At 43.3% G+C, this 13,614-nt stretch overlaps 1 protein-coding gene across 1 annotated transcript; it reads left to right on the forward strand.

Moving 5' to 3' along the window:
- Nucleotides 1-525: 525 nt before the first annotated feature.
- Nucleotides 526-13,592, forward strand: hid1a (HID1 domain containing a). Its single transcript, XM_077557115.1, has 19 exons — nt 526-706; nt 1,112-1,261; nt 2,166-2,336; nt 2,644-2,760; nt 4,813-4,919; nt 5,006-5,122; nt 7,802-8,009; nt 8,089-8,145; nt 8,219-8,359; nt 8,852-8,942; nt 9,374-9,525; nt 9,600-9,678; nt 9,749-9,913; nt 10,941-11,168; nt 11,270-11,406; nt 11,999-12,085; nt 12,185-12,276; nt 12,352-12,510; nt 12,620-13,592. Exons 1-19 carry the CDS (start codon nt 641-643, stop codon nt 12,681-12,683), a joined length of 2,388 nt encoding a protein of 795 aa, XP_077413241.1. The 5' UTR covers nt 526-640; the 3' UTR covers nt 12,684-13,592.
- The last annotated feature ends 22 nt before the right edge of the window (nt 13,593-13,614 follow it).

Genomic DNA, 13,614 nt, shown 5'->3' on the forward strand with positions numbered 1-13,614 from the left:
TACCATATTTGATTTCTGATTATTACTGTGACGGATTTAGTACATCGTCAGAATAACTTGAAGGCAACATTAAGTACAGCACAGGAGTGCGCGAGCCCAGCAGCAACCAATTAATTAAATCAATTTTATACCACTTATTCTTGAGCATTTATATTAATTTTAAGATATAAAGGACGCGGTTTAACATTGAGTTTATGCTTATTTGAGGGGTGAGGGAATAAAAGGTATCCAAAAGATGTTGCTGTTTACAAAAGCATCTGCTTTATATACGCAGCCGTCGCTGTTCTACTCATTTTATTACATTTAAACAAATCCTCATCATGCGTTTTGAACCACACTAAGTCAATAATAATAATAATAATAATAATAATAATAATAATAATAATAATAATAATAATAATAATAATAAATGGTCGTAATATTGATAAGAAATGAGTGAAAATCTCTAAAACAAAATTTTTTTTTACGTCATTTAAAACCCGGAAGTGACCAACCAATGACGTGAATACACAGCAAAACAGAACACCGCCCCCTTCTCCTATGAGTCAAGGGAAAGGACGCAGGGGAGATTAACAAGAAACCTCAGCGGCATCGGCGCCACACTTATTATTATCATTTATTTAAAAATAGATAATCGACAATGGGCAGTACCGACTCAAAACTGAACTTCAGGAAAGCAGTGATTCAGCTGACAACCAAAACGCAGGTTAGACGCTATTTGTGCAAATGTAAGCGACGAGCGCATAATAATCAGACAACGCGTTCGCAACACACTGTCCCTTGTTGCATTTAACCATGTAAAATAAATCCTTTGGCGTTTCCCGATTGAAAGACCGCATTCACCGAAATGAAAATGCGTCACGTTACCAGCATGGCGATAATGTCATATAATGCCATGCAAAATGTTTCAACAAAATTATGGCCTGGTTAAATCAAAGCTGCATGGTGTTGACAAGGATGCGGCAGGTGCACGGTGTTTACATTGTCATCATCACTCACTGGACATGCTACACAATAGACACGCAGTGATGCCTACAATGTACTGCCATCAGTGCCATGCCACACCAGTGTCTACATTTCTGTTTATTTAACATTTCCTAATGTTTTGCAGCCAGTAGAAGCCACAGATGATGCCTTCTGGGACATGTTCTGGACGGACAGCACCACCACAGTCCAAGACGTCTTCGCACTGGTTCCAGCTGCAGAGATCAGGGCTCTAAGAGAGGAGTCACCTTCCAATTTAGCCACCCTGTGCTATAAGGTAAACACAACATGCAAATTGTTGGCTTTGCCTGACTTTTTGGAAAGTGTGTCACGGTCCAATGCTTCCGAACAATGTTACGCTCTCAGATGTGGAAAGAAGTGAGTCACTTCCCTTCTCCTGCTTTCTTTTCCGCTTCCTGGCTCCTGCCTGTGGCCGCTACAAAGAATTGGTCGATAATACAATACAACCTACTTGCTCATGAAGTGTACAGCGAGTACCAGGATCTAAAAGTGGTACAAACCAAGAATGCAACACAATAACAATGAAAAAAAAATCTCTCTGGTCTGTTGAAATAAAAAATGATCACCTGGTGTGATTGTAAAATATATAGTGTGTTTTTAAAGCATCCTTAATTCTATACCCTAAACTTCAGCTTTACAGATGCCACATCCATTGTGTGCATCTCGACAAGAAAGGGAAGTAATTGTAGTTTTTATTTTGTCTTCAATGGAGAGAAAAAAGAGGGAATTTTGGTATGTCATTCATAAAATCATCGGGGCATGGCGTCAAATAGATGAGGAAGGGTAGAAGTTGGCGGAATTGTACCTTCTCGTTTCCAGGAAAGTTTACTTAACCAAACTTAGCGATTACCAGGCATTTTAATGGTAAGTCATTTATCTAATAAATATTACATTTGTAAAACCGTATGGTACTAAAAATACATTAAAATCAAATAATGACAGTAGAATATAAATTATCATTCAATAAAAATACATTTAAAATGTGTTAAAGTGCTCCACCTTAAACTTTGACAGTTTAGTAAGTACTGTATATACATATACAAGATTGAACACTTTGAACTGGAGAAAAGGTTTAGTATTCCATGAAGTGCAGCGGAAATAAATAAGAGAGGTTTCCGCAAGAATCACGCATGCCATGTATGTTTTGTGGCACTGGTCAGGCTGTGGAGAAACTGGTGCAGGGCGCCGACTCCGGCTGCCCCAGTGAGAGGGAGAAGCAGGTGGTCCTGAACTGCATTCGTATCCTGACCCGCATCCTCCCCTACATCTTTGAGGACCAGGACTGGAGAGGTTTCTTCTGGTCCACCGTGCCCGGTGCCGGCCGGGCCGGGGTGAGTGGAAAAAAACACAAGTTGTCGTGTGAGGATACGCTTGGCTTGCGTCACTCCGATGATGACATGGAATGAACGGTGAACGATGTTTCCTCATTCCAGATGTGGGAGTGATGATATTGTTTCTTTATTTTGACAGTGTAAAGCCCGCCACACATTTTTGTTACATGGTGACTATTAGCAGTTTTTTTTCTCCAATATTTTTAAATAATAATACAAAACTGTTCAATTGTATGTTTTTATGTGTGTCAACTGTATGTATATTCTCTCTGGAAAGTTTGAAAATGACAAGGTTTTTTTTTTGTAGGCAGAGGAGCTGGACGACGACGAAGGCGCTCGCCCCCTGGCCGAGTCGCTCCTCCTGGCCATCGCCGACTTGCTCTTTTGTCCCGACTTCACCGTGCACAGCCACAGAAGAGGCCCCGTAAGTCCTCTGTTGCTACTCGCTTCTGATGACCATGAACAGTGAACACGGATCGGATTTTACTGTGTATTTTTATTTTGTCCTCAACGTTTCCTCCTTCCTGCCGCAAATCTACCCCACTAAACCTGTTGCCCGAGTTGGCTTGAAAAATAAAAACAGAGCGTGATGACCCTGTCAATCATAACAGGAAAAGCGCTTTGTAACTAATGGGCCTAAAGGAATGTTGCAGGTCTGACTCAATGTGTTTTGGCTCTGATTCATGGAGTCATTATTTCGCCGAGTGTGATCGTCTTGGTGGAAAATGATTGCTTAACTGACGCTAATATCAGCGCCTGCAGGTCACACTTTGATTGGCTAGATAGAAGGTTTGAATTCAAAATTGGTACTTTTATGCTAATTAGAATTAGTGATAGACAGATATGTTTTATTCAGGGCTGATACCGATTATTAAGACAAGGAGGCCAGATAACCGATATTTCAAGTCGATATTCATTTGCAGTAAAAGAAAAAATATTTGCGTCAGATTGAACAACAAAATCAGGTTGAAAATATTGGAAAGTCCAAATTTCTCAAGAGCATATATATATATGTATATGGAGTAGACAGCTTTGTTTAAAAATGATCACATTTGCAGGGAGGTTCCCGGGTCATCACCATGTGTTAATCTAAAATTAAAAAAGTAAAAGACTTCCTAAAGTTTTCTACTGTCGCTAAATTTTTCCCAAAAATGTTCGTAATAGGGTTCAAAAGATCCTCGCAGACAGTGAAAATTTGTCTGAACATGTTAAAAATGTATTTGCAACAACCAACAACTGTCCGTGGAAATCTTACAAATCCTGATGAAAAGCCAAAATTCGCTACATTCGCAAGCATTTACCACTCGGTGAAATGCCAACTTTAATGGCCTTCATATTCGTAAAAAGGCCGATGCCGATATTTGTCGCACCGATAATCGGCCTAGACGATAATCGGCCTAGACGATAATCGGCCTAGACGATAATTGGTCTATCCCTAATTAAGATAGCGTCACAATGCCACCAAATATCTATCCATCCATCCATCCATCCATTTTCGTAACCGTTTGTCCTCACAAGGGTCACGGGGAGCGCTGGAGCCTATCCCAGCTGCCTTCGGGCAGTAGGCGGGGTACACCCTGAACTGGTTGCCAGCCAATCGCAGGGCACCAAATATATATATTTTAAATTTTAAAGTTACCACAGGCTTTTTCCTGGCTCAAAATGAGGCAGAGGTGGTATCATCCTGACTATGATGGGTGACACTGACTACCGATACCAGGTGTCGGTGCCAATACCAATTATTTTACTACTACTACGTTCTTGCGGCTGTGACCTATACCATTATCGGCCGCCCTCCTGCAGCCATTTTACAATCAGGGACTAGAACTAAGAAATTATATGAATACAAAGTTGCCATTATTTTTTGCCATTTTTTAACTACAATCATTTGAAATTCATCCACTAGTACATATTAAATTGTAATTATAGTTCAGCGTTGTTATAAAACACTATTATGTTTATTGTATATACCGTGTTTTTATGACTTTGGCAATGACTGGAGCGCGCCACCTCTGCCTCACAACCAGGAAATGGGCGTGCGCGACGCTTGATCCATGAACTGTTTCCTCATCGGTACATTTAAAGTTAAAAAAGAAAAAGAAAAAAAGAAAGCTGTTTCTTCTTCGGTTGTTGCTTCAGGTCTTTCCGGTGAACTGCTCTTGTTATAGTGCCTCCCTAATGGCACAACACTGCAACTGCAGTTAAAATGCGTTGCTGCTGAGCTCAATCAACACACTGTGTTGAGCGATATCAGTGGCTCAGGAGGTTGCGATCAAATAAGGTGGAGATGGCCTGAATTTTGTACACAGGAAAGACCTTGCAACAGTAAATAAATTAATAATGCTCACTCAAAAGTCATTTATATTTATAATTTTTTTACTCGAGTGAGTAAACTGGAAACACTAATCCATTCCATTCAATCCATTATCCAATTATAATTTTGGCTGATACAATTTGATGTGAATGTGTGTTGCAGGACTCAGTGGAGAGCATGCACTCCATAGACAGCTGCGAATACATCTGGGAAGCGGGAGTGGGCTTCGCGCAGTCCCCTCCTCTCAACTACATCCATGATTTGAATCGGTGAGTCCGACTTCTCCTTGTGCTTCGTTCATCTTGTCGGACTCACTTTTGACTTATTCATGTTGGTTGTATTTGATGGCGGCCAGCACGGAGCTGCTGAGGTTGTTGCTCACCTGCTTCTCCGAGGTCATGTACCTGCCAGCCTCGACGGACAACCACATCCTCAACCCTTGGGTGACCTTCTTCTGCTCCACCGAGAATCGGTGAGCCGACAGGTGCTATGTGTGTGTTCTCATCCCTATATGCAAGTGGTGGGCCAAACATTGAGTACTTGGGCCTTACGCAACCTAATCCACATACTATCATGTTGCAGATGTAGAAACCAAGAGTACACAAAACCACCATCTACCAGCTGTGCCATCAACGGTACATCATCTGGAGCTATATGCAATACATTCAATATATAAAACATGACAATCATGAAGAAAAAAAAAAAGGAAAGCACATTCTACTAACCAGAGGACAGATTTGCATTGACGCACGAAATGATGATGTGCTAACTGTTAATTTTTTTTACAATTACATTATTACTGGTTGTTTACAAAGTACTATACAAAGCTGTTTTGTTTGTTTGTTTGTTTTTTACAAAAACTATGGTTACGGGTTCTTGTAGGGTTCCACTATATGGTGTACAGACTAAGCTTCAAAAAGTGAAATCCGTGAGCATTTGCCCATGCAAGGGTTGTAACTGCCAAGAATAGCTCTAATATGGCGGCAAAAGACTTTTGTCTATTAGACAAGGTTATGGCCTGACGAAATGAAACTCCTCGCCGAACTTCAACTTGCTTTCTTGGAATGTGAGTGGTTGAGGGATGGTGGACCCAAATGCAGGGAAACAGGAATCAAGTGCAATGCGTGGAACTTTAATTTACCATTGGGAAAAAGGTGAGCAGATAACCATGACTGGACAGGACATGAGTAGACTGGTCGCCTTGACAGGACGTGACTGGTCTGGTCGCCATGACTGGACAGGACGTGAATAGACTGATCACCATGACTGGATTAGAGAGTGACGTGACAGAACTGATTTGACTGGGCTATGGCTTCTTGACTGTGACGAGGACGACTTGGCTAGGTGTGACGAGGACGACTTGGCTAGCTGTGACGAGGACGACTTGGCTAGCTGTGACTAGAACGACTTGGCTAGCTGTGAGGAGGACGATTTGGCTACCTGTGACGAAGACGACTTGGTTAGCTGTGACGAGGACGACTTGGTTAGCTGTGACGAGGACGACTTGGTTAGCTGTGACATCGACGACTTGGTTAGCTGTGACGAGGACGACTTGGCTAGCTGTGACGAAGACGATTTGGCTAGCTGTGACAAGTATGAAGTGGTTAGCTGTGACTAGGGCGACTTGGCTAGCTGTGACGAGGACGACTTAGCTAGCTGTGACGAGGACGACTTGGTTAGGACGACTTGGCTAGCTGTGACAAGGACGACTTTGCTAGCTGTGACCAGGATGACTTGGTCAGCTGTGACGAGGACGACTTGGTTAGGGCGACTTGGCTAGGTATGACAAGGACAACTTGGCTAGCTGTGACGATGACGTCTTGGTTAGGGCGACTTGGTCAGCTGTGACGAGGACGACTTGGTTAGCTGTGACGAGGACGACTTGGCTAGCTGTGACTAGAACGACTTGGCTAGCTGTGACGAGGACGACTTGGCTGCCTGTGACGAAGACGACCTGGTTAGCTGTGACGAGGACGACTTGGCTAGCTGTGACGAAGACGATTTGGCTACGTGTGACAAGTATGAAGTGGTTAGCTGTGACTAGGACGACTTGGCTAGCTGTGACGAGGACGACTTGGCTAGCTGTGACGAAGACGATTTGGCTACGTGTGACAAGTATGAAGTGGTTAGCTGTGACGAGGACCACTTGGTTAGCTGTGATGAGGATGACTTGGCTAGCTGTGACTAGAACGACTTGGCTAGGTGTGACGAGGACGACTTGGCTAGCTGTGACAAAGACGACTTGGCTAGCTGTGACTAGAACGACTTGGCTAGCTGTGACGAGGACGACTTGGCTGCCTGTGACGAAGACGTCTTGGTTAGCTGTGACGAGGACGACTTGGCTAGCTGTGACGAAGACGATTTGGCTACGTGTGACAAGTATGAAGTGGTTAGCTGTGACGAGGACCACTTGGTTAGCTGTGATGAGGATGACTTGGCTAGCTGTGACTAGAACGTCTTGGCTAGGTGTGACGAGGACGACTTGGCTAGCTGTGACAAAGACGACTTGGCTAGCTGTGACTAGAACGACTTGGCTAGCTGTGACGAGGACGACTTGGCTGCCTGTGACGAAGACGACTTGGTTAGCTGTGACGAGGTCGACTTGGCTAGCTGTGACGAAGACGATTTGGCTACGTGTGACAAGTATGAAGTGGTTAGCTGTGACTAGGACGACTTGGCTAGCTGTGACGAGGACGACTTGGCTAGCTGTGGCGATGACGACTTGGCTGTGACTAAGACTATACACACGAACTTCCACACATAACATAGGAAATGCACCCACACCGAGTATACAAACTCAACAGACTAATTACACTAACACTAATGAGACATGTCAACACCTGGAGAAGGGATGACCAGGAACACAAGACAAAAAACACCAACCACAGACAAAAACAACAAGAACACCCACAACAAACAAAAACCCAACCCCCACAGAACCGAAACATAGTAGATTAGTACACATACATACAGGAAGCCATGCAGCCAATATAAATATGATGAAATTAAAGATTAGACTGTTGGGAAATACATATTAGAATTAAGGTTGTATAGGTCAGTGCTTCTGATAAGAGTTTGACCAGAAGTCAAACCACAGCCACAGCATCTAAACAATCCAATCATTTTACACTGCTGTTGTTTTTCCTTGCAGTCATGCTTTGCCGCTGTTCACTTCATTGCTCAACGTGATAAGCGCTTACGACCCGGTGGGCTACGGCATCCCGTACAACCACCTGCTGTTCTCCGACTACCGTGAGCAGCTGGTGGAGCAGGCCGTCCAGATCCTCATTGTGACTCTGGAGCACGACGGAGGGCCTTCCCACTGCCCGTCGTCTGCGTCCAGCGTGGAGGAACACGAGGTTTGCCAACAAACACAACCGCCGATCGTTTATGGGTGTCGATGATTCACTTGAATAATTATTCCCTCCCTCTGCGCAGTCCACCGGCCCCGAAAACCTGTTTGTGAATTATTTGTCGAGGGTTCACAGAGAGGAGGTATGACCCAGACAACATCGCTGAGGTTACACGAGGATCTTGTGACTGAGGGTTTTGTTTGTGTTCCATTCAGGATTTTGACTTTGTGCTGAAAGGCTTGGCTCGTCTCCTCACGAACCCTTTGACTCAAACGTACCTGCCGAATTCCACCAAAAAGATCCAGTTCCACCAGGAGCTCCTGGTGCTCTTCTGGAAGCTCTGTGACTTCAATAAGGTAGGGGAGCGCTCACTCTTGCCTTCACAAGAATAGCATTTGGAAAAGTTCAAGTGAAGATCAATATGTTTATAATAGCTTGATTTCCATTTATGCAAATGCGTTGGCAACACTTTACTTTGTAGTCTGAATCTGAGTCGACCAATTCTGGTGAACTGCTATTCCAGATGTAAAGCAATTCCCCAAAGCATTTGTTATATAATTTCATATTACTTGAAAGATGTTTTTAAGGATTGTGAGGATATTATACTACTAGGATTTTGAGCTTTCCTCTTCTTTTGTCACAAACTGCTACTCCAGTTAACACAGATGTGCTTATAGCCTAAAACTAAATATTACTTCGAGTTAAGAGACATGAATTATGCCTTTGTGTCTTTGATGGCAGAAAAAAACCCTTTACCAAGCACACTGATAATATTTGGAACTGTAAACAAACATTCCATGTGATCTGAGCAAAATTAAAAGTCAGCCCATTTTGTGTTCCCATTCCAGAAATTCCTCTTTTTTGTCCTGAAGAGTAGTGACGTACTGGATATTTTGGTTCCCATCCTCTACTACCTTAACGATGCCAGAGCCGACCAGTGTAAGTCTTCTCGTGCATTTTTTAAATCAGAAACACCACCCCCCCCCCCCCGCCCCTTATCTATACCCAGCTCATTGGTTTTTACCCAACAAGGGCTAAAAACTACCCACAGAGATGATTTAAAGCTACCAAGAAGTTGTTACCGGGTTAATCAGTATATAGTAACTTATGATTAAAAAAAACAAACAAAAAAACATCATTTTCATCCTGACTAGGATTTGAACCAAAATGGCGACCAGCTTCAGTTCTTCAGTCCGCCCAAATCCAATCTTCAACCCAATCTGATGGGTCAAAAGAATTAACCCAGCATAAAAGAAACCCAATGTGCTAAAAATCCACAGCTCCTCAACGAGTGGGTTAGAAAAATCAAACAACCCTGCATTTCCAACTTCTAAAAGTAAGATGTTTTTTTGTTTTGAATGTGTGTGCAGCACGCGTGGGCCTGATGCACATCGGGGTGTTCATCCTGCTGCTGCTGAGCGGCGAGAGGAACTTCGGCGTGCGCCTCAACAAGCCCTACGCCCTCCATGTGCCCATGGACATCCCGGTGTTCACGGGCACTCACGCCGACCTGCTGATCATGGTGAGAGGCCCGACGGCGTCGCCACGGAGACCAGACCAGCCAACCAGCTGTCGCTCTGTTTGCTTACTTTGCAGGTCTTCCATAAGATTATCACCACGGGCCACCAGCGTTTACAGCCTCTCTTCGACTGCCTGCTCACCATTGTTGTGAATGGTGAGTCATTTGCCTGATTGTTAAGGATTTAAAAACAAGTAGTTCACTAAGAAGCATGTTTTCTTCTCAGTGTCGCCGTATTTGAAAAGTTTGTCCATGGTGGCGGCCAATAAGCTGCTCCACCTGCTGGAGGCCTTCTCCACCAGCTGGTTCCTGTTCTCCGCCGCTCAGAACCACCATCTTGCCTTTTTCCTCCTGGAGGCGTTCAACAACATCATTCAGTATCAGTTTGATGGTAAGGGGACCCTCAGAAAACGGAAAGGAGATGGGTGCCATGTCGGACGGAAACGTTTTATGTCCAAATATGGTTAATTGAATATTTTTTCACAAATCAATACTGTTAGTCTGTCTGCGCGTCATCTGTCACTCTTGCAACTGTTTGTGTTCAAACCCGCCTCCTCCCTCACTTTGCAGCAGCATTATGTCGTCTCAAGACTGAAAGTGTGAATGTTTGAGACAATAACAAGTGAAAATTGTTTGGTCAAGTACATTCGCTAATAATAGGAACTGGTCCGCCATGAAGTTAAGCTTGCATGCAAATTATTATCCATTGATTAAACTGCTTGGTCAGGTCATTGTTTTTTGTTTTAGTTTTAACTTATTTATTTTTTATTTTAAATTGAATCGCTCATGGCTTGGACCTGTAGAAGTGTTTGGGGTAGATGATGTAACAGTTGTTTGCTTTTGTGAAGTTTTAACAGCTTTTTGGGGGGGAGGACGGGGGCGTGTGCACAAACTGTGATGTGGACAGCTGGTGCAAACACGTGCAATCAATGACAACATCTTAATCAACATATTTTTTAAACATACTGAATTAGCAGTTGAAGATGAATGTTGGGTATCGTATTTGTTGAACGTTATATGCAGTTTAATGTATTATAAACTTAAACAATGCAGTGTTTTGTAACGTTTAAAAATCGTTGTAAAATTGGGATCTTAACATTCAAATGTATTTACAATTTTAATTGACAAATTTCATGTGATACATTTTCATTAAATCAAAAACCAAGTGCAAAAATCTTAATATTCAACTTTGACATTTGCATAAAAAATACTGGTGTTCTGTGTATCTTAACATTTAAAATTTTTATTGTCACTTTTGCTGTGAACCATGTTTATTTTTAGAATTTGATTATAACAAAAATACCATTGAAACATGCTAAACCAGTTTCCTCTGAGTAAAGAGCACGCTCCATTTTGCTTTCATTGCTTTGAGATGTGATTAATCAACCAAGCGATAAATTGCTGATTATCCTCCCCAGGGAACTGTAACCTGGTGTACGCCATCATCCGCAAGCGTAACCTCTTCCACCAGCTGGCTAACCTTCCGTCGGACCCGGCCACCATCCACAAGGCGCTGCAGAGGAAGAAGAAGTCGCCCGACGTCATCTCCCGCACCAGCTCACAGGAGACCGTCTCCATGGAGGGTTCCCGCCCCGCCGTGCCCGCGGAACCCGGCACCCTGAAGGCCAGCCTCGTTGCCATACCTGGTCAGTCAACCTACTTTCATTATCAAACAAGAAGTCTAAAAAAAAAAAAGGAGCTATTTTAGTTTGAGTTTTTTTGTTAAAAATAACCTTGTTTTGTACAGGCATTGAAAAACTGACTGAGAAGTCTCAGGTGTCCGAGGATGGTACCATGGTGTCCGTCCCCAAGATGGAGCACTCAGAGAAAATTGCAGCCAGCAGGATCAGCGACACTGAATCCAACTCGGGCAAAGACAATGAAGTCAGTGTGCATTTGTTGTTAAATGGGAAGTCAACCCCCCAAAAAATTTGGGCAATAATATGGCATTCGGGTTAATATTGTGTTAGTGGAATACCAGTTAAGCAGCAAAATCCAGCCGTTTTTATCCATCTCAAGGCAGCCATTTTGCCACTTGCTGTCGACTGAAGAGGACATTAATGTTGCTCAGGGCTCTGTTAACAACCAATCACAGCGCAGCTTCAGAAAAAAGGTGAGCTGTGATCGGTCATTGCTGGGCCCTGAGCAACTGTGATGTCATTTTCAGTCGACAGCAAGTGGCAAGATGGCCGCCTCCTGAGATGGATAAAAAAAAACGGCTGGATTTTGCTTCATAACTCATTCCACAAATGTGATATTAATCAGAATGTCATGTTTACACTAGTGAGGTCACATAGAACATATTATTGTATGTCTATTTAAGGTTGACTTCCACTTTACGAAAAGTGGGAAGGGCTAGATGAGCATTAGCGTCTTAGCTGCGGTCGCTGCTTTGTGGGCAACAATCCAAGTAGGATTGGGCACTTTGCTGTGAAGCTGAAGGAAAATTGTTTGTGTAACTTTTCGTTCCTCACAGGATGTTTTCTACACTGAGGCAGAAATGGAGAGAAGACGCTTGTCAAGTGCTTCTCCAGCATCACTGTGGACTCCCACACCAGACTGGGTCAGCAGATTTCTCTCTTTTTCACTACAGCACAGGAAAAATTCAAACCTACCTAAAAACAAGCATTTAACTCCGGTTTCCCGTCTTGGATCTTCGCAGGTCCTGTCCTGGAAGTGTAAACTCCCCTTGCAGACCATCATGCGTCTGCTGCAGGTGTTGGTTCCACAGGTGGAGAAGATCTGCATCGACAAGTACGCGCGTGTTGCATCAAACGCCTTTGCATGTCTTTACATTGATGATAAACGTTGCCATTGATGTCCCGGCAGGGGTCTGACAGATGAATCGGAGATCCTCAAGTTCCTCCAGCACGGCACGCTAGTTGGCCTGCTGCCCGTCCCTCACCCCATCCTCATCCGGAAGTACCAGGCCAATGCTGGCACGGCCATGTGGTTTCGCACCTACATGTGGGGTGTGGTCTACTTGCGGTGAGTACTGGAATGTATCCCCCACTATAAACACGGGTCTACTGTATTGTGATTTTAATAAGCGGATTAATTGTAATTGTGTTATATTTTGCTTCCCTCCACTCTCCAGCAACGTGGACCCTCCCATCTGGTACGACACGGATGTGCGCCTCTTCGAGATTCAGAAGATGTAGGAGTGCTTCAAGCTGACCGCATTGAACCTGCCTCATAATCATCACGACGCATGCCAAGCGCTCGTTTCGTATCCGTTATCAATATTGTTCATAGGCAACTTGTTACATGTTGTCATGACCTTTCTTTGCAGCTGGTTTTAGTTTTAGCTGAAAAATATCAGGTCAAGTTGGACACATGAGTCGACGTCGTCCTAGCGACGCCAGTTTTGGTGGTGTTTTTTGCCACTGCATCATGGGTGCATTGGTCTCCAATAAGCGAAGTGCGGATCTCGACTGCACGGTGCATTATGGGTAGCGGTGTGGTGCATTGTGGGTAGGCTAAACTACCATGCGGTCATTGAAAATGATTTGGATCTAATGGAATGAGCTCTGATTTCTAACATTTCAACCACTGGAAAGTTGCTGTTTTTTATTTAATGTATTTTAAACATGCATAGCAGGTGGTTTACTGACTTCGGGGGTTGACTTGCAAGCTGTACAGTTACGCAAAGACTTTCACCTCTCTAATCTCCACCATTCAAATGACGGTTAGTTGGTAGTCTCGCTTTTTTTGTCACGCATGCACTTTGCTTATTTGGGGATGCATTTTAGTTAATAAGCTAGTATGCTTGTTTGACACCTCGTGAATTTCTGGCCATGCCAATTGCCACAAAATTCAAGTCTCACACGTTATGCTCTTGCGGCTCACCTGTGTAAACATTTTAATCTTCTTGACATGCTTTAAAGTCAACTTGAACCTTTTTTTTTTATGTAACAGTACAAACGAGACTGGATTGTGGTGTTTCTAACGTTGCTTGTTTGAAACAATGTACCTTAAATTATTCTGAATATTCAGTATATATATATCGCTATGTGAAATGTGTTCTGAATACTAAATGCAGTAACTAAATATTTTGAGAGACACAAACATATGAAGTCAAATTGGCTGTTT

This window comes from Vanacampus margaritifer, chromosome 2 (genome assembly GCF_051991255.1).
Source record: "Vanacampus margaritifer isolate UIUO_Vmar chromosome 2, RoL_Vmar_1.0, whole genome shotgun sequence".
Taxonomy (NCBI): domain Eukaryota; kingdom Metazoa; phylum Chordata; class Actinopteri; order Syngnathiformes; family Syngnathidae; genus Vanacampus; species Vanacampus margaritifer.

Bases quoted from the DNA above. Each gene is read 5' to 3' on its own strand.
- hid1a (XM_077557115.1), top strand. From the start codon at position 641: ATGGGCAGTACCGACTCAAAACTGAACTTCAGGAAAGCAGTGATTCAG. The intron at 5,123-7,801 runs GTGAGCCGACAG...TTTTCCTTGCAG, and splicing joins TTCTGCTCCACCGAGAATCG to TCATGCTTTGCCGCTGTTCA. The intron at 8,010-8,088 runs GTTTGCCAACAA...CCCTCTGCGCAG, and splicing joins CCAGCGTGGAGGAACACGAG to TCCACCGGCCCCGAAAACCT.